The sequence below is a fragment of the Plecotus auritus genome (genome assembly GCF_963455305.1).
Source record: "Plecotus auritus genome assembly, chromosome: 2".
NCBI lineage: Eukaryota > Metazoa > Chordata > Mammalia > Chiroptera > Vespertilionidae > Plecotus > Plecotus auritus.
In genome coordinates, this window is record NC_137771.1 from 188,971,984 (window position 1) to 188,992,685 (window position 20,702).

The window sequence follows — 20,702 nt, forward strand, 5'->3', positions numbered from 1 at the left end:
GATAGCTTCTGCTGATCATGTTGATAGTCACTGCTCACTTGAACATGATGTCACCTGATTAGAAAGAAATATAGCCTCATTTGTCCTATAAGTGAACAGGTTAATAACTCCATTAGTCCAGTCACATAGATGAAAACAGCTAACACTCCATTAAAGTTAACAGCCAACACTTTCAAATACTTACTGTGCTTACTTGACTTAGCAAGCATTGCTTCTTTTAATCTTTACATCAAACTTTATTATTGTGCCCATTTTACAATATGAGAGACTGAGGATTAAAGAGATTGTCTGTAGTCACATGTCTACTAACTGGTAGAGTTAGGAGTTGAATAAACCAAATCTGGCTGATTCCAAACTCATGTCTTAATCACTATGCCAGTGTTTTTCAAACCTTAGCATCCGAATCATCTAGAGCAGTGGTTCTCAACCTTTCTAATGCTGCGACCCTTTAAAACAGTTCCTCATGTTGTGGTGACCCCCAACCATAAAATTATTTTTGTTGCTACTTCATAACTGTAATTTTGCTACTGTTAATGAATCGTAATGTAAATATCTGTGTTTTCCAATGGTCTTAGGCTCTACAGCAGCAGTTCTCAACCTGTGGGTCACGACCCTGCTTGTGGTTGTCAACCTGTGGGTCTTGATCCACAGTTTGAGAACCACTGCTGTAGAACCTAAGACCATCGGAAAACACAGATATTTACATTATGATTCATAACAGTAGCAAAATTACAGTTATGAAGTAGCAACGAAAATAATTTTATGGTTGGGGGTCACCACAAAATGAGGAACTGTATTAAAGGGTCGTGGCATTAGAAAGGTTGAGAACCACTGTTCTAGAGGGCTTGTTAAAGTACAGCTTGATGGCCTCACCCCTAGAATTTTGAATTCAGTGGGTTGAGAGTCGGGTCCAAGAATTCATATTTCTAACAGGCTTCCAGGTGATACGGGTGCTGCATTCTGAGAACCAGAGCACGCCGCTGCACTGCTACCAGGGGTGGTGTCCCTACTGGGGAGCTTGAGCCCAATCTCACTGGGTAAATATTTATGCCAATCCTCCCTTTGTTGGAATAACCAAGAATTCACTTACAGTCTTTGAACAGACTAACTCACAGAGAATTTAAAGCAAATAACCAATATAGTAAATTTCCTAATTCATTTCCTAAGAAATGAATGTGGAATTATTTTTCATTAAGGGCAAGGTTGATCTTCTGACATGAATTTGGAAGATTTTTAAATTAGTTGAAGAGCATGCTGATCACCAGCTTCTAATAGTTTCAATGAATATTTTGTCCTTCAAACCGAGGTATGATATGAGAAAGCAAAGCAGGAAGCTCTCAAATTCTAAAGACAGCTCTGGACAATCAAGAGAGGGAGAGATTTTCCTGGCACACCTAAATAAAGGAAGAGATATTTGTCTTAAATCCCACTGTTGTTTCTTCCCATAGTACCCTCTGCTTCTCCTTCATGACACTTAAATCACACTTGAACGTATTCGTGTAATACTGCTCACCCCGTCCAAATTGTAAGGATCACATATGTCTGTCTTGTTTACCAATATCTCCCCAGCCTGATACAGTTCCTGGCAATATTTTTTGTCTGGATGTCTCAGTGGTCTCTAACCCATAATCTTACAGGCAACAAATCATAATCACAGCCCTTACAAACCTGCCTTGCTAGCTCCAGAGAAGACTTTTATTTTAGAATACACAATAAATACTTGTATATTGTAGGAGGTAGAGGAGGAAGAATTGTGTGAATGCTCCATAAAACAAACAGCAGCAACGTGCTCTTCTTGTTCCCCATTCCTAAGCCTCTTCCTGAAGCACTTCTCTGAGATGCCTTCTTCCTGTTACATGATTTCTGGACTAGATTATAAAAAATATATATACACATTGCTTGAGGAAAGCTACAGTTTAATAAGGCCAAAATAAAAACATTCTATGAATCCAATCCAGCTGTGTGGATATTTCCTGCCAAAAGGTGTAGGAGTTGGAGTAGTAGGAGATGTGCATGAATGTGAATGTGAATGGATGTCTGGAGGCCCAGATGGACGGCAAGCTATATCAGGAAAAGCCAGTGACTGTGTTCTTATTGTCATGCTCCAGATGGCACAGTAACCATCCCTACCCGTGCACACCAAGGGAGGATGCTGGCTGAGTCATCTCTCTCAGATGCTTGGGTCCTGTATGTCCCCCTTCATTCTCATTGTGGTCATGATGATACCTGGTGGGTTTCAAAGTACTGGAAGAATCATCATAAAGATTGAGGGGATAGCTATTAAAAATTTTAGATGGACTCCAAGCAGATAATAGAACAGAATGCATTTGGAATTTAGTTCAAATGTGAGTTGCCAGCACCAGAGAGTGTGAGTGCCACCTGTGCAGAGACCGAGACCTTAAGTAAATGCCTTCATTCTGTGAGTCCTTTGAGCTCATGTTCAATTGGCATGATGATGTTAGAGGATGCTCCATTGTGATGCTATTTGCCAATGTGGAAAGACACAGAAAGAAACAGCCTAGTAGAATACATTCATTATCATGCCTCCCTTAAAAATATTTTTAGGACATTATTCATTATATTAGCCAATAACCTCTCTTAGGGTAGAATTCACTAGGAGAGAAGGAGATTTCTTTTTTTTATGAATTTATCAGGGTTACATTGGTATTATAATTACAAAGGTTTAACATGTACATTTCTATAACATATCATCTGTATACTGTACTATATGCTCACCACCACAAGTCAAGTCTCCTTCCATCACCATTTGTTCCCCATTTATCCTCTCCTACCTCTCCTTACCCCAGTTTTCCTCTGGTAATCACCATACTGTTATCTGTGTCTATCACAGACAAAAGTTGTTGGTTTTTCCTTAATCCCTTATTGTTTTTAACCCAGTCCGACAACCCAACTTCCCCTCAGACAGCTGTCAGTCTGTTCTCTATGAGTCTTTTTCTATTTTTGTTAGTTTATTTTGTTCACTAGATTCCACCTATAAGTGAAATCATATGGTATTTGTCTTTCTCTGACTGCCTTATATCACTTAGCATAATACTCTCCAGGTCCATTCATGCTGTCCCAAAAGGTAAGATTTTCTTTTTCTTTTTTTTTTTTTTTACAGCTGAGTAGTATACCATTGTGTAAATGTACCCCAGTTTTTTTATCCACTGTTGAGCACTTGGTCTGCTTCCAAATCTTGGCTATCCTATCTAATAAAGAGGTAATATGCAAATTGACCATCACTCCAACACACAAGATGGCCACCCCCATGTGGTCAAAGATGGTTGCTCCCATGTGGACACAAGATGGCCACTACAAGATGGCCTGCAGAGGAGGGCAGTTGTGGGTGATCAGGCCAGGAGGGGAGGGCAGTTAGGGGTGACCAGGCTGGCAGTCGAGGGCAGTTGTCGGGGGGACCAGGCCTGCAGGGGAGGGCAGTTGGGGGCAACCAGGCCTGCAGGGGAGGGCAGTTGGGGGGGACCAGGCCTGCAGAGGAGGACAGTTGGGGGGAACCAGGCCAGCAGGAGAGGGCAATTGGGGGGGACCAGGCCTGCAGGGGAGGGCAGTTAGCAGTGACCAGGCCTGCAGGGGAGGACAGTTGCAGGTGACCAGGCCTGCAGGAGAGGACAGTTAGGGACAACCAGGCTGGCAGGGGAGGGCAGTTAGGGGCAACTGTGCCAACAGGGGAGCAGTTAGGCATCAATCAGGCTGGCAGGGGAGTGGTTAGGGGGGTGATCAGGCTGGCAGGCAGAAGTGGTTAGGGGCAATCAGGCAGGCAGGCAGGCGAGAGGGATATCTGACTGCCCATTTAGGCCCGATCCCGGTGGGCCTAAACGGGCAGTTGGACATACCTCGAAGGGGTCCCAGATTGGAGAGGGAGCAGGCTGGGCTGAGGGACACCCCCCCCCCCCCGCACGAATTTCATGCACTGGGCCTCTAGTTGTAAATTATGCTGCAATGAACATTAGGGATGCATACTAGTACATTCTTTCAAATCAGTGTTTCGGGTTTTTTCAAATATATTCCCAAAAGTGGGATCACTGGGTCATTAGGCAGTTCAATTTTTAATTTTTTGAGGTAACTCCATACTGCTTTCTAAAGTGGCTGCACCAATTTGTATTCCCACCAATAGTGCACAAGGATTCCCTTTTCTCCACATCCTCGCAAACACTTGTTGGTTGATTTATTGATGATAGCCATTCTGACAGGTGTGAGGTGATATCTCATGGTGGTTTTAATTTGTATTTATGTAATGATTAGTGAAATTGAGTATCTTTTCTTATGGCTATTGGCTATCTGTGTATCCTCTTTAGAGAACAGTGTATTCAAGTCCTTTGCCCATTTTTAATTGGATTGTTTGTTTGTTTTTTGCGTTGAGTTTTATAAGTTCTTTATAAATTTTGGATATTAACCCCTTATCAGATGTATCATTGGCAAATATGTTCTCCCATTCAGTAAGTTGTCTTTTCATTTTGTTGATGGTTTCCTTTGCTGTGCACAAACTTTTTAGTTTGATGTAGTCCCCTTTGTTAATTTTGTCTTTTATTTCCCTTGCCCAAGGAGTCATGTCAGAAAAAATATTATAACAACCTTGCATCCCCAGAATTACCCCACTTGGTCATGGTGTATGATCTTTTAAATGTATTGCTGGATCCTCTTTGCTAATATTTTGTTGAGGATTTTAGCATCTATGTTTATCAGCGATATTGGCGTATAATTTCCTTTCTTTGTGGTGTCTTTATCTGGTTTGGGGATTAGGATAACACTGGCCTTGTAAAATGAGCTTGGGAGTCTTCCTGCCTCTTGAATATTTTGGAATAGTTTGAGAAGGATAGATTTTAGTTCTCTGAATGTTTGGTAAAATTCACCTGTGAAGCCATCCCATTCAGAGTGCTTGTTGGGAGTTTCTTTATTACTGCTTCAATTTCACTAGTTGTAATCTGTCTATTCAAATTCTCTGATTCTTCCTGAATCAGTTTTAAAAGATCGTATGTTTTTAGAAACTTAACCTTTTGTCCAGATTGTCCAATGTGTTGGCATATATTTGTAATATTTTCTTACAATTCTTTGTGTTTCTTTGGTTTCAGTTGTTACTTCTCCACTTTTATTGCTTTTTAAAAAATATATATTTTAATGTTGATAGTATTACAGATATCTCCCATTTCCTCCCCCTTCCCTCCCCACTCCTCCCAACTTCTACCCACCCCCACCCTGGGCTTTCATTTCTGATTTTATTTATTTGGGTCTTCTTTCTTTTTTTCTTGATGAGTCTGGTTAAAGGTGTCTGTGATGTGGGAGAGTGACTCAGTATAGGGGTCCCAGTGGCTATTTTCTCAGCTCTCTCCCCAGAGCCACAAACACCCATCTTTCCTCACATGACTCCAGTCTGCTCTGCCCTCCCTCAGCGGGAACCCAGGGTGAGTGGCTGCGAATGAGATTTTGTTCATTGGCCCTTTAAGAAGGTGCCTGTGTCTTCATCAGACTCTCTTCTCTTCCTGGTAGACAGGATCCCTGCTCATTTTCACAGCCTGGCGCTATGTGGGCACCTCTTCCCGGCTCTGGTGCTCTGGAGCCCAGCTTGAGAATGAGACCCCATGCTTCTCAGGGGAACTTGGCAGCTGATCTCCCTCCAGAATCTCATCAGCCACCTGTGGGAGCAGGGCCAGCCCTTTCCACATCTCTGGCTTCCTACCAGTCTCGATGTGATTTCTTCTTAAATCCTTGATTATAAGACTTCTCTTCAGCTAGTCTTCAGTTGGTTATTCAGGTTGGTTGCACTATAATTTAGTTGTAATTCCAGTTTGGTCCTGGGAGGAGGTCAGTGTAACAACCACCTACTCTGCCACCATCTTGGATCCCCTGTAAGATTTATTTATTTTAAAATAAATTTAATTTTATTAATTTATTTTAATTTATTTATTTTTTACTAACTCGTTTATTTTAAAATAAAACTATAAATCTTCACAGAATTTAAAATGGAAACAAATAAGTGACTAAATTCCATAGTATTAATTAAAAGAGACCTAAATAGACAGTAAGTACTGTAATAGAAGAATCCAGGTTAAATTCTTGAAAAACTAACCTTGTTTTCTGTGACATAGTTGGTTTTATTGTTGTAACTTAAACCATTATGATATTAAAATATCCAAATTCAAGAAATATATTTTTATTTTCAATTAAATCTTCTCTAAGAAACTAAGCATTTTTAATTAATAAAAATATGCAAACAATTTTATTCTCACTTTTTTAAGAAATGGTCAGAGTAACTCTAAACCTACAGGAAGAATTATTTTTTAAGTTGTTGGAAAGGTCAGGCAGGAAAAAATACTTTTGGAATTTTTAAATCTTGATGACTTTAATATAGAAACTTCCACAAAGTAATAGTAGGTTGTTTTTCTTACTGAAATATAAAGTCTCTGAAAATACCTTTGCAATGAAATCTTTACAAACATGTATTGTAGATTGTATGTTGTATAAATAAGCCATGATAGATATAGATAAATATAGATCTATAATCATAAAAGCATAATATGCAAATCAACCAAATGGCTGAACAGCGGAATGACCGTCCAGATGACCTTCTGGACGAAGCTGGGCTGTGAGGTGGGTCTGCAAGGGCGGCCGAGGCAGCCGAGGCTGCAAAGGTCTACTCTTGCATGAATTTCGTGCATCTGGCCTCTAGTATAGAGATAGAGATAGGGATAGAGATAGAGATAGAGATAGAGATAGAGATAGAGATAGAGATAGAGATAGAGATAGAGATAGGTAGAGAGAGAGAGAGAGAGAGAGAGAGACAGAGATAGAGATAGAGATAGAGATAGGTATAGAGACAGAGACAGAGACAGAGACAGAGACAGAGACAGAGATAGAGATAGGGATAGGTATAGATTGGACTCATATTGCAAAAGATGTGTATGTGTTATAATGAAAAGTTACTGTGATAAACTAAGCAAAACACAGGAAGTAAGCTTTTAAAATAACTGATCTTCTATGACCTTTATGGGAACATTTACGGGAAAGCAGCATTTAAATATAAAGAAATTAAAAAGAAGTCTTTGTGTTTTAAAGTCCAGTGAAATACCGCTAGGATTCATTTAACCAGAATACTCAGAGACATTTGAGCATTCTAACTAGTGGAAAATTTTTATCATATCAAGATTGACTGAAAGGGGGAAAATAACATAATTTTTAGTGGCAAATTTTTCTAAAAATGTATTAATGCTTCATTCTACATTACTAAGTGCAATATACTATACCTAATACTTTCTTTGAAGAATGGGCTATTACAGGCCTAGGGGCTATTGATGAGTGCATCTTCCCTTACTGAAGGTCTCAGATATAGTTGTCAGAGATGAATATATACTGACTGTGGGACATAAGTTGGAATCTTCAGAATCCTTCAAATGAGTTTGTTTGCTTATAAATTAATTTTTTCTTCTACACGTGGAAAAACTAACTGAGGCTATTGGTTAATTAGGTATTTGTTGTACTGTATCTGAACAAATTATAAGTGGCTAAAAGGAAATAGTGTGGTGTTGCTAATGTAGGGAAAGGGGTGTAATCATATATTTGCAGAAAACTGAATTTTGATAGGATTAAAACATTTTGAGCATTCTTCAATTTAGTGTTTACAGGATCAGCTTAAGTGCAGAACCTAAGACCTCTTATATTCCTGGGAACCTTTTCAAAGTATAATAAAATCTGGCATATGTTGATGTGGGAACAACTAGGATCTTAAAGTTAAAGAAATTAATTTTTTCCCAAACACATAACATCTATCTAGAACTAGAATCAACTTCAATCTGTCTAATGAAATATTAGTATCATGTAGTTGCTTTTATCTTTGAACCTAAGAGACCATAATGCATTATTTAGCAAGTTAAAATGAGTTCAGGCCAAATCTCTTTTAAATGTTAATTTTATCTCTTTTGATGTATATCTGAGAGTTAGGAAGAAAATGTAGGAGTTAGTAGAGAATACATTTTTAGGAACAGAAAATCTTCATAGATAACTTAAAATTGATATTATAAAATTACTCTTCTGCCTATTTATAGTGAATTGTTACACAGAATATGGACATATTTCTGTTACTAGAGAATCTGTTACTCATGGGAGTGGGGTGCTTATGATGTCTTTACAAAATGAATGTTCTAAGACTCATACAGAAGGATGAATGGTTTTTATTGGCGTGGAATTACATTTCTCGAGTTGTAGAGTCCCATGTCCCTTAACCCAGTCCTGAAAAAAGTGCAGCTGGGGGTCCAGCAGAGCCAAAAGCAAAGCCAGAGCTCCTGTTCCATGTTACAGCTGGGCCCAATTCAGCATCAGGCTAAATAAAGTCCATTAGTCCATTGTGTGGAATCCATGTGGTCATGGGCCACGTGGACAAATGTAGGGGAGCATAAGCCCTGAAATGGGAGAGCCAGAAGCCCAGCATGCCAGAGAGAGAGAGAGAGAGAGAGAGAGAGAGAGAGAGAGACTCCTTTTTCCAGGAGTTCAAATATTCAGGTTTTTGCTCCTTTGTAGTGGCCACATCTATTCTGGCCACTGTCTTGCTCCTAGGTGTGACTGACAGGTAAGCATCTTCCCATGCCATCCAAAACTTACTGGGCATGCATCTAAACTGCCTTTATCCAGTCTCTTCACCCACTGATCAGCGGGGAACAGTCTTGGAGAGTGTTAAATTACAGCTTTCTAGCAAAGCAGTATAAATGACATGTCTATATTATTTAGTCTTCTCTTTACTCCTTTCTTGTTAAGTAATAACCAGATTATCACAACAGTATTATTTCCAGTACAGGAGACATAGACAATCTGTCTGAAGCCACGTATAGAAATGACCTCGTATCTCCATGGGTTCCATGACAGTCCACCAAACTGTCCTAGACCTTCAGAATTGGGAACAACATATGAATGGGTGCCTATTTATAATTCATCAGACAAGCCAGTGAACTAATTAGTAGAAATATATTCTTTTGGAACTGCTGGAAATGTTTTAACAATCTTAAGGTCCTCTATGTTGAATCCTTTCTTGGATTTTGAAAGTTGAAGGTCATTTTTTTTATTGTGATTCTATAACTTTGGTTGAATATGTTTTCTAATATGGCTTTATGTTGTCAATCCTGAGCACATAAAATGATCTGTGAATTCATTAGCAAGTTTATGGTACCTTGGGGTTTCGCAACTGCTACTCGAATAGGCCAGATCCAGACTTGCCTTGATTTCTATTGTTAGGAGAAGTCCATTAACCTTTTCATTATAGTGTAGCATTATCAAATTACTCTTCCAAAATAATAAATAGTCCTTTCAGATACTATTGACTCCCAAATACATATAGAAAATAATGTACTCAGCTAATAAGATTTTGCTGACTTATACAATTATTAGAACATACTGAATGCTCACTTTTACACATAATATCTATGTTATCATTACAAAAACCCTGTAAAGTCAGTAAAGTAGTTGTTAGTACCATTCTCACTCTTCTGCTTCAAGAAGACTAAGTTATCTGTCTAATGTCACAGAAGATTGAAAAGCGTTGTTTCTGGGTCTCAAACCTTGGGTTTCCAACTTAATATCCTGTGCTCACCTAACTAACTCCAGTGACTACATGTATATAAAGCCAGGAGCATTCTCATTCTCATTCATTCTCTCTCTCTCTCTCTCTCTCTCTCTCTCTCTCTCTCTCTCTCTCTCTCCTCCCTCCCTCCCTCCCTCCCTCATCCAACTGGATATGCAACTGGACTAATTCCCAAGAAAGGCAAAACTTGACACTATTTCCTACCCCTTCTGGTTTGTCAGTTAAAGGAGAGCCTCCAAAAAAGAAATATGTAATATTGAGAGTTGGACGTGAGTCTTAGCATGATTCAGACACTGGCTTTAAAACCACTAGAATCCTGACCAGTTGGCATGGCCTACCTGGTGGTCCTCTGAGCTCAGCCTCTCATGTTATGGGTGTCAACACATACTGTGGGGGAGAGAATTGAAAGGTGTGTTTTTTTTTAATAAGCACTTAAATGGTACTTTCAAGAGCAAATTTTATACATACGTTGAAATTTAGAATAGTGTCCTACAGATTTGGAATTATTTAGGACTGTGATTATAGCCAGAAAGTCAGAAAAGTAAAATGAACGGGTACATCATCTGTATAACAATAGAAATGTGAGTCTCATATTTGTGATGAGTAGAACAATGGAACCTGGCTGTATTTAAAACATTCAGGCACTCCAGGATCCTGGTTCATTTAAAGTCCCCTATTGACATCCTCCTGGGGTGACATCCTCACACCGAACAGTCCAGGTGATATCCGACAGCCAGAGCCAACCTGTAAGCAGTGCCTCCCAAAAGGTTGCAGGGATATTAATTAGCAAGAACTTTTGAAAAATAAAGCTACCTGTGTTTCATTATTACTTTCCAATTGTTCTATGTTTCTATTCTATTTTTATATACATATCAATTATGTATTTTAACTTATATATATTAACTAATTGAAGTCTGTAAAATGTATGTAATTTAATAAACTTTTAGTTGGGCATAAATAATTTCTTTAGAGCATTCAGATTTCAAAACCAAAGAAATTTGTCTTTTCACGAGAAAATTCTCTTCAAGAAATTCCTGACTTTAATTTGAGGTCATGTGGCTAAAACTTCAATTCAGTTTGGGAAGGCTCAACTGTGTTGGCACTGACTGACCACTACAGACACAATCTTCATTTGAATTTATTTTGGGCAACTCTCTCTGACAAGTTGGTCATGGTCCCTGACCAAATACTAGCATAGAATCCAATTGTGGCTTCTTGGGTTCAGATTTTCTATTTTTCAATATTTAAGATGTCCTTTTTATCAGATTACAAATAAAAGAAATTAGCTAAGAAGTCTTAAAATAACCCTATTATTGAATTGTCTTTGGACTTAAACTGCTTTCTGAGCAGTTTACTAAGGTACAAAAGGAAGCCACTTTGTAATCTTTATAGGTAGTTGCTGACATACTTTATTGGTTTACTAGGGCTTCCATAACAGAGTACCCCAGACTGGGTGACTGAAATGGCAAAATGTATTTTCTCACAATTCTGGGGGCTAGAAATTTGAGGTCAGGTGTTGGCAGCGTTGGTTTCTTCTGAAACCTCTCTCCTTGGCTTGTAGATCGCTGGTTTTCTCCTTGTATCTGCACATGGTTTTTCTTCTATGTCTTAATATTTTCTTCTTATAAGACCAGTCACATTGGATTAGGGCCCATCCTAACAACCTCATTTTAACTTAATTGCCTCTTTAATAAAGACCCTACTTCCAAATACAATCACATATGAGGTACTGGGGGATAGGCATTCAACATATGAATCTGGGGATACACAATCAGCCCCATAACAGTTACTAATCCCAGCTCCTTAGAAACCAGTGTCTAATTCCCTACTGGTGGCTAGATTCAGCATCTGTCTTGCTTCTGATCCTTAATTTCTATACTTTATCAATCCCTTTGATTGAGGTCATCCCAACCCTGGTTTTTGCTTTTTAGCTGCAGAAACTCACACTTCCCCTTAACTTGTGAATGGGTAAGGCCTCTTATCCATACTGTGACTATTCTCTGCCTCTGTTGCTATTATTCAAGTCTCTACTCTTTTCACATCTATTTTTCAGTTGTTCACCCCTCTTATGTTTCCTGTGGCTTCTAAACTCAAATTCATGATGGTATTCTCTATAATAGCCCAAACTGGGAAAACTCAAATATCCATCAACAATTGAATGGATAAATTATGGTACACTCAGATGATGGAATACTATACAGTGGTGAGAATGTAAGAACTATTGCTACTTACTCCATGGATGAATCTCACAAACCTAATTTTGCATCTTTTGCCACCTACCTCCTAAGGACAATAAGGCCAGAGAGACCAGAAGCTCAGCAGTAAGAGCTCATAGTGAATGAGCATTTACTGAGTGCCTACCATGTGCCAGGCATTGCGGAAATGCTATCAGATACTCTCCTAATTCATTCTCACAGTTATGAAGTGGATAGGTAATATTCCTATCTTAGGTAAAGTGGAGGCTTAGAGAATAACTTACAAAACGCAGAGCTGGAATTGAAACTCCCGTCTTCTGGCTCCAGTCCCAGTGTTGGTGCCGACATGCCACATGCCCACCCCTCTTTTCCTCCACTGACTGTGGAGGCTGCACTGGCCCCATGAGCTGGTAATCACCTTGCCCACAGCTGGTTACACACTGACTGGGGCTCACAGCTCCGAGGTCTCTGTTCTTTCCCTAACTCCTCTCCACAACATGAGAGAGGCTGTTCATTCCCTTTCAAGGAACCAGAGGCATTAGGGAGGAGCCCATCCACACATTGCCAGTGACCCCCAGAGAACTATCCACATAAGCAGCAATGCCCATCCAATCTGGAATTTCAGAATAGGAATTCCCAAAGCCTCAAGCTTCTCTCTTGGAGATGTTTCAAGGAACTCAGACAGATGGGGTACGTTAGCTGCAACCCTTCTTGGCTAGTAGCTTGTGACCTAGTTTCTGGAATTTACTTTTCCTAAGTTCATCAATAAAACTGGGTCATTTGATAACTTAGGAACAAGCTGGTGAAAAACACTTCCATCTGACAGAACATGAGGAAAGCCACAAAGAACACTCCTGAATAGTCAGGCTCCAAGACACAACTCTTGTTCATAAATTAATAATAGAATCTGCCTGAAACATTCATAAAGGGGATGGATTCCAGTTCACTAGTTAATAGTCCTCCTCTAGAATGAAAACGGATACAGTGTAAATCTACCTTATGATGTCTGGGTAAATTTGCTGTCTCCAGTTCAAATTCGGTGACAGTATAGTTAGCATATGGTCTTTCCATCTGTTTAAAAAAATAAGAGATTTGATCTCTTTGCTCTGAGATAATAACCATAAACATTTAAAGGCCTCCAACTTGGTAGAGGGATGAAATTCTTTCTGGTGACATAGTTTTGACTTGGTATGTATGTTTTCTTTAGTAGGGGCAAGAAGTTGGGGGTTACATATAATCACTAATAAGTAAAAGAGTTTCACAGTTAATCATATCAATCCAAGGAAACTTTTTCATGCTCTTGACCACATATTTCCCTACAAGGATTCTTATTTATTATATTTACTTTGTAAAACTTCCCAATCATAGAATATATGAAAAACACAAAAATGATTTTTAAAATCAAATTTTTGTACATTGATCCTCCCAAGTTTCCTTACCAACCTTCAATAGTCTAACGCCAGCTTGGCTGCTGTGTATACTTAGAAACCAGACTTCCAGGCTTCTTCTCCTACTTCCTCCCAGAAAAAGGCCATGTCTCACCTCCCCCACACCTGGTACACCATTAATTAGGCATAATGTAAGCAAGTAACCATGCTGGTGATGAATGATTCTCATAACACTTTGCTTTCTCTTGAGTGTTGGGACATCCATCATTTGTGCAAGTAAGATACGAGCAGTCTGGAATAGTATTTGAGGAGACATTTTTCCAAAAGAAAAAAAATAACAAAGTAATCTTTAGGGTTATGTGTTTTTAGTCATTTTTCTTTTTCTTAAAAATAATCTGCCCAAATGTGCCTGTTTTGTAAATCATCTGAACTATTTAGCACAAGAAATTAAAAATACAATATAACCCTTTACTTAGGATTTTATTTTTTGTTACCTATTTCAAAAAGCCCTCTCAAAATGTAAATAAGAAATTTTGGATTTGTGATCTTAACATCTCATCTACATTTACTTCTTAATTATCAAATATGTATTATTAATAGCATCCTCAATATAAGACTAAACAAGGTCAAAAGAAAACAATTTTTTAAGCCAGAACACCAGGCAGCAAAAGTTGCTTGCAGTTGTATAATAGAAAAGCTCAGTATTAATATAAAATAGGTTCCAAGTAATTTACAGCCACAATAATAATAGTAATCCTGATAGTAAAACTTCGCCAATTCGCCAAATCGCTAATAGGTAAATGAGAACTGAGTGATGTTACTTTGACCATTTGCTCAGGAAGGTTGCTAAGCAAACAGGGTAAATAAGCCTCAGGGATATGGTGAGAATGAGGTAAGGGCAATGTTTAGCCTCCTCAAATGAACAAACAAATGGCAAATTGTAAACAAATGGATCTTGTTCATTAAAAAGAAGTCTTATCTCTCCTTCACAGCAAATATTAAGCACCTTTACTTGGTAACACGTTATTAATTTTAATAAATTTTTATTTAGATGGTTGAAACTTTATTTAAAATCTAATTAAGTCTTTTATCTAATTCAGAATCACCTTCTGTCAAAGTTGGCCATACTACACTATGTGATTTCAGTATTTTAAATAATGTGCAAAAGCTATCCAATACTTGTATTGGATACACACAAGTAAACTTGAGTACCTATTATGTGCCCACAGAGAACTATACAAAATAATAGAAAACAGTTCAAAAGCAATAAGCGCAATTGTTGCTCACACGAGGCAATTTCATGGATGAGACATGGTAAGAGAACATTTTACAAAAACAAAGGACCATAAAGGTCCCTGGGGGCGCTTAGGCTGCATGCACGACTCAGCAAGTTGGGTGTTGAGCAGTTCTATTCCTCAGATGACCCACTGCATAATTGGAAACAATGGCGAGGAGCACTTTGGCAATGGCAATGACTCTGATCATTGAGGGCTGACTTTATTTTAATAAAAGTAGAGACACAGGTTGATTCAGCTTCCTCAGAAGTGCTCCCAAATAGTCAGAAACACACCTAGAGGCCAGAGAGAATGAAGTGCTTAGGTTTGTTGTCTGGTGAAGAGATTACATTTTTAGTCATGTCAGTTTCACACATCAATATTTACTGCCTCAGGCCTACACCTTCCAACAACTACAGAATGGAAGCTACTACTTAGGCATCCATAAGATTTATGAGTATAGTAGTCCCCCTCCTTACCCACAGGGGATATGTTCCAAGACCCCCAGTGGATACCTGAAACCTGGATACTACCAAATCCTAAATATACTATGATGTTTCCTATACATACATACTTTTTCCCTACAAGGAAGCACTTTACGGCTTTTCTTTGGCATATCCAAATTGCCAGCATCACAACTTTTGCACTTTGGGGGCAATTATATTCAGTAAAATAAGTGTTACTTGAACACAAGCCTTGTGACAATCAATCTGTAACTAAGACAGCTACTAAGGGACCAATGGGTGGGTAGCATATACAGTGTGGATATGCTGGACATAGGGATGATCCACATTCCAGGTGGGGTGGATCAGGACAGCAGGAGGTTTCATCATGCTGCTCGGAATGGCTTGCAGTATGAATTGCTTAATTCTGGAGTTTTCCACTTAATACTTTAGGTCTGCAGTTGACCGCAGGTCATTGAAATTTTGGAAAGTGAAAGCACATGTAAGGGGGGCTGTGATGGTGTTAGAAGATACCTGGATCCTAACAAACATAGTGAGAGTAGCAGCAGTAGCAAAGGGGTCCATTAGGGCAGGAACAGCCACAGCTGCTGCCCAAATTAACCACCGAGAGGTGACAGATCAGCTCTAGGGACAGCAGAGCAGCCACGAGGAGGCCACACTGACTGTTACGAAGACACCAACCCAGACTCAACTTATGCACTGGGCACAGTGGGCACAGTTCACAGGGCCCAAGTGGATACCTGAAACCTTGGGTACTACCAAATCCTAAATATACTATGATGTTTCCTATAGATACATACTTTTTCCCTACAAGGAAGCACTTTACGGCTTCTCTTTGGCATATCCACGTGTACTAGTAAGGACCCATAAAAATGTTACAATTTTAATCTCTCTTAAAATCAGAACTACAAAAATCACTAGTATAATAATGAATATGTAACAATAAATCCAGTCTGGATTATAGTTGTCTTTATACCAACTTGTCATAAAATACAATTTTTAGCTTTTTTTTTTTTTTTTTAATGGAGGAAGGGGCCCATGAAAGTCATAATGTCCTCCGGCACCAATCATCCATGTTAAGGAAAGTAAGCATGTCTGTGGTGGGCTCAGAATCCCAGCGATTTTCCCTGCGGGGGGGAAGGGGGCGGGGGCAGGGGAGGGGGAAAGAAAATAAAGTTAAAGACCATAGAGACTGTTATCCAGGACTTTCTCCCATCACCACATACACAGTCTGGATGAGTGTAACAAAAAAGTGCCAATTAGCACATGACACAAACTGAGGGCACAGAGTTATATAGTAGAATGTCGTTAGAGTCACTCGGTATTCATCTCAGAAGACTTCCTAGAAAAGGTGATGGCTTGGAGAAGAGTGCACACACAAAATAATGCTAGAGGGGGAAAAAGTAAGGGAGAAATATTTGGAGGGTCGATTGGTGGTCCTTTTTTAAATGCCTTGTGTCATCATTTTAAACAGAGAGGCACCAGTGTGTGCACTATGACTTCCCTACCCATGTTTAGGAATCAGAAATCACATTATTTCCAGCTAAAAACAGAGCACTGAACCAGTGGTGAATTTATTATGACTTATGAATTCCACAGGAGAATCTGTAGTGAAGACAGAATTCTGTCCAGGCTTCCCAATTGTTTACGTCTAGATCTGTGCTTCCTTTGGGATAATGGGAAATAAGGATTGACCAGTATGCCCAGATTTAGTCCTATTTATACCACTTTTTATTTTTTTTAAATATATTTTATTGATTTTTTACAGAGAGGAAGGGAGAGGGATAGAGAGCTAGAAACATCAATCAGCTGCATCTTGCACACCTCCTACTGGGGATGTGCCCGCAAGCAAGGTACATGCCCTTGACCAGAATCAAACCTGAGACCCTTAGAGTCTGCAGGCCGACGCTCTATCCACTGAGCCAAACCGGTTAGGGCTATACCACTTTTTAAATGTACAAAATATTCTGCTGTGGGGAGAATGAGTTAAATGTAACTGTACTAGAACCAGCATGGCCTGAACCCTCCTCTATGTTGGAAGAAATCTCCAGGAACTCACTGCACTGGGCAGGACACAATATGGTAGACAGGCATCGCCTGCATTCAGAGGATCCTGGGAAACCCTGCTCTCACATTTTCCCGTGTTGGGCGTTTAAAGAGAGCATGACACCCTGACATTTACCTTCCTGAGTAAAAGAATGTTGTCCTTGCTCTGCACATAAGAGACAGAGAGAAAAGTCATCCAAAATTAGTCAGTTATTGTGGCCAGTTTCCTGCAGGTGCATTTAAGTTCCGAGTCCAGAATTTATGAGATACAAAATGGTTTTAGCATATGCAAAACTGAATACCGTTTCATTTGGAACAAAATTACCAAAATGTTATAGATGCCAGGTATTTGTTTACAGGTATGTATATGTGAAGAAATATATTCAATATATTCACACTTGTGAGCTTGATGGTAGTTTGTCTTCATTAAAACATTCATCCTAAAAAACTTCAATGTTGTAAAGATAAAATTGGGGGGAGGATGTCAGACTTGTTAGTTTTATTTTCTTTTTGTTTTTTCTCAATTTTTGGTAACAGCGTGTTTTAATTTTTTGTAATCAGAATAAAAGGAAGACATTTTAATTTCATATATTAGATGATATGGGGTTACTGGAAATCACTACTATTGTAGTATTTTACCTTTCCCCTAATTTATTACATCTTCATAGCTTCTATTTAACATTTCTGGTAAAAAAAAAAAAAGACTGGATTATTATTGATAGATTAAGAATAATAAAAATAATTTTTAATTAAAAATTTCATATAGTAGTAATAGAATCTGCAACTAGAAAATTGCTTATGAATGGACTGTGTAACCACGGAATTGCATACTTTTAAGTATTGCATGCACCCAAAATAGATCTCAGAACACCTAGTACAGATGGCATTTAATAGTGCTGAGTTAGCATTTTAATCAGAATTAGAGGGATGCTAAAGCTTATAAACCTATTACGATTCACAGAATAAAAACAATTGTGATACATGACATGCTTAGGTTAGTTTTCCATGAAGATAGAAAAAACAGAAATATTTTGTTAGAATTGTGCTTATGAGTGAAGTTATGGGTAGGCTGATTCCTAATTAGTGAGCATTGCACATTGAAGAAAATCTTTCTCAAAAATGTTGGCTTGATCCAGACTGTATCATTATCCTGAGAAGTGGTTGCTGCCCCAAACTTGGATGATTTCACAAACCCCCTGCACCAATGGCAGTCAGTGAAGCTGTCAGGGGGCGCTGCATGGGGAGCCCTCCGGCCTGTCCAAGCCGTTGAAGAGATAACAGTGAGGTAGACAAGAAAGCACACGGGCTGGCACTGGGTTCCCTTCCTGCTCAGCCACATACCAGCTTTGAGGCCTTGACCAAGTCACTCCGTCTCTGAGTCTCTGAGCCTCAATGTCCCAAACCACCTAGTAAGACAATGTATACCCCACAGAGGTCTCATGCAATCAAATAAGTATAAATACATCAAACACCTAGCAGTGCCCAGCACATAGTAGCTTCTCCAAATACTTTGGTTCCTTCCCTTTTGAGATGGGGCTGGAGCCAACGCCTCCTCGTCGGAAGGCATCTGGCAGCGGCACAGCCTGGTGTCCAGCCTGAGAAGATCCTGTGACTTCCAGTGCTCTTTACTCTGTTCCTTATGTCCTATATTTAAGAAAGAGGAGTGAGCCCGAATTGGGTTTCCTTAATTATGTTGGTGTCACTTGCTATATACTCTCCATGTTTCATTCATTTATGCCCATTCATATAATAGAAGTTATCAAAAGATTATTCTCAGGTATTATTATTTGTTAGAAAAGCTATAATTGTATATATTTCACTGCTCAGGAAATAACGTGATAAAGAGAAATATTGAAGCATTTTCTACAGCAAATCACCAAGAAAAAATAGTCAAAAAAATACCTTAAGAAACTCACCAAGGAAGTGGGAAAAGGTGGTTTTGAAGTTTTATTTAAAAAGAAGGAGACTGAAATAACTGCTAGAGGGTGTCACGACATAGTAATAAACTTGTAAAGTCCCACTATTCTTTTCTGTTATTGCTGAGAATGATGGAAAAGCACACATGCGTAATATAATCCAAAACCACTTACAAGCTTGAGTGTGTATGTTCAGTGAAGAGTTCATTTTGCTGTCTCCATGTTATTTCAAATAATAGATTAATATTTATCCTTTGGTATAGTTATATTTAGAAATTAAGCTTGGAGTCTGGATGATTATGCGCATACAGTTCTTACAATGTTTTGAGCCAGTGGCTTCAAAAAAGGGGAAAAAAAAACCTATACAGCTGTATTACTGTCAGCCCCACAGAGCTACCCATAAGCAAAGTTGTATAGTTTTATGAATTGTCAACTCAATTATCAGTCGGGTTCTGAATTTTAGAAATGTTGTCCCATGAGATAAATGGACAAGGCAGAAATGACACAGTTTGATTTTCAGGTACCAGGTGGAGGTGGCAGTGTGATCTGGGGAAATCTCGCTTTGACAAATGAGCGTGTTCGCTAGGTTTGGCAGTGGTTTTAGACACTACCTGGAACCGTGGCGATGGCAGGGTGGCAGGCCTTCCCGTTCTGCACTCGGGCCTGCACCACACATGTAAACAGTGAGGCTCTCGGGGGAATGACTCCAAGCCAACGGGCTGTGAAGGAAAACTTTGCTAGCAGGCTCTAACATGGGTGTCATGACTCTTTTCAGGTAGTAGGTGTAACCTTGAAGAAAAAGTGGCACTGTCTTCAAAAAAGTGACCTGACCCTGGCTTTGGTGGGTTTTTCTGCAAGAAATCAAAAGCACCGCATGTGTTAATGATACATCCTTTCTAGCTGACCACTGCTTTGTTCTAGAGTTCAGCATGAAAGGACTAATTTTTGTTTTGTTTTGTTTTGTTTTGTTTTGTTTTGTTTGTTTTAGTGAAATGGCATGTCCGTTGCTAATTCTAGCTACGATAGTTGCACATGTGAAAAATATCTATATGTAGTTTATGGATTGGTAGCATTTCAAATAAGTAGTGTATTGAAATATTGACCTGAAATTTTTTGAGATGCTCATCAATTGACCTTTTTTTTTTCTTAGCTCAAGATAAGAGTCTGAATTATTATTTCTTTAAAAAAATTATACCTTGTAACATTAGATTTGATCTTTTAAGTATGTTAGGAATTTAAATGTAAGCATGCCACTTCGTTCATTGCTATCTTATTAGAAGTTCTTGGAGCATGGAAAGAATTCTTCACAAATGATTTTGCTCTTTTGAAAAAAATAAGCTCAAAAATATTTGTTAAACTATATTTAATCTGTAAATGAGTGTAGCTTATAAAGGTATGCTAAGCTTATAGTATGTAATGTTTCATCCCAATAATTTTTATATTTTGAAAAAAATGTAAAACAGTTTAATAGTTCCATAATAATCTTTTCCCAGAATTCAGAATTGTATGTATCTCTATTTTAGGAAGTTTGCATTGCATCATTAAAGAATAAACCTGGGATCATTTTGCTCCCCAATTTTTAATGTTTTCCTTTATTCTTCTAGTAGTCAGTGATTCTAAGGATTGTGGCCATAGCGACATTCCAGAACATATTTGATAGTAACTCCTGATAAATAAAATCTCTTGTGGTTGATATTCCATCATGGAAATAAACATTATCATTCAATCATGCTAGTTCTTAAATAAAAGTAAAAAAACACACACAAAGAAATAAACTTAGAGCAATAAAGAGATTCACACATTCTAAAATCTAGTAAATATAAAGTTTTTCTTTGTTTT

General features: G+C 38.6%; 1 protein-coding gene across 15 annotated transcripts in view; it reads left to right on the top strand.

The window, feature by feature from the left end:
* Positions 1-20,702, top strand: part of PEX5L (peroxisomal biogenesis factor 5 like) — a 237,947-nt gene that overhangs the window by 119,905 nt on the left and 97,340 nt on the right. For 5 of the 15 annotated variants that reach the window (XM_080654140.1, XM_080654138.1, XM_080654130.1 and 2 more), the window contains one exon: positions 19,639-19,704. The exons of the other annotated variants lie outside the window; for them this stretch is intronic. In XM_080654140.1, the coding sequence (XP_080510266.1) occupies positions 19,639-19,704 (66 nt within the window). The remainder of the gene's footprint in view (positions 1-19,638; positions 19,705-20,702) is intronic. 15 annotated transcript variants of the gene reach the window in all.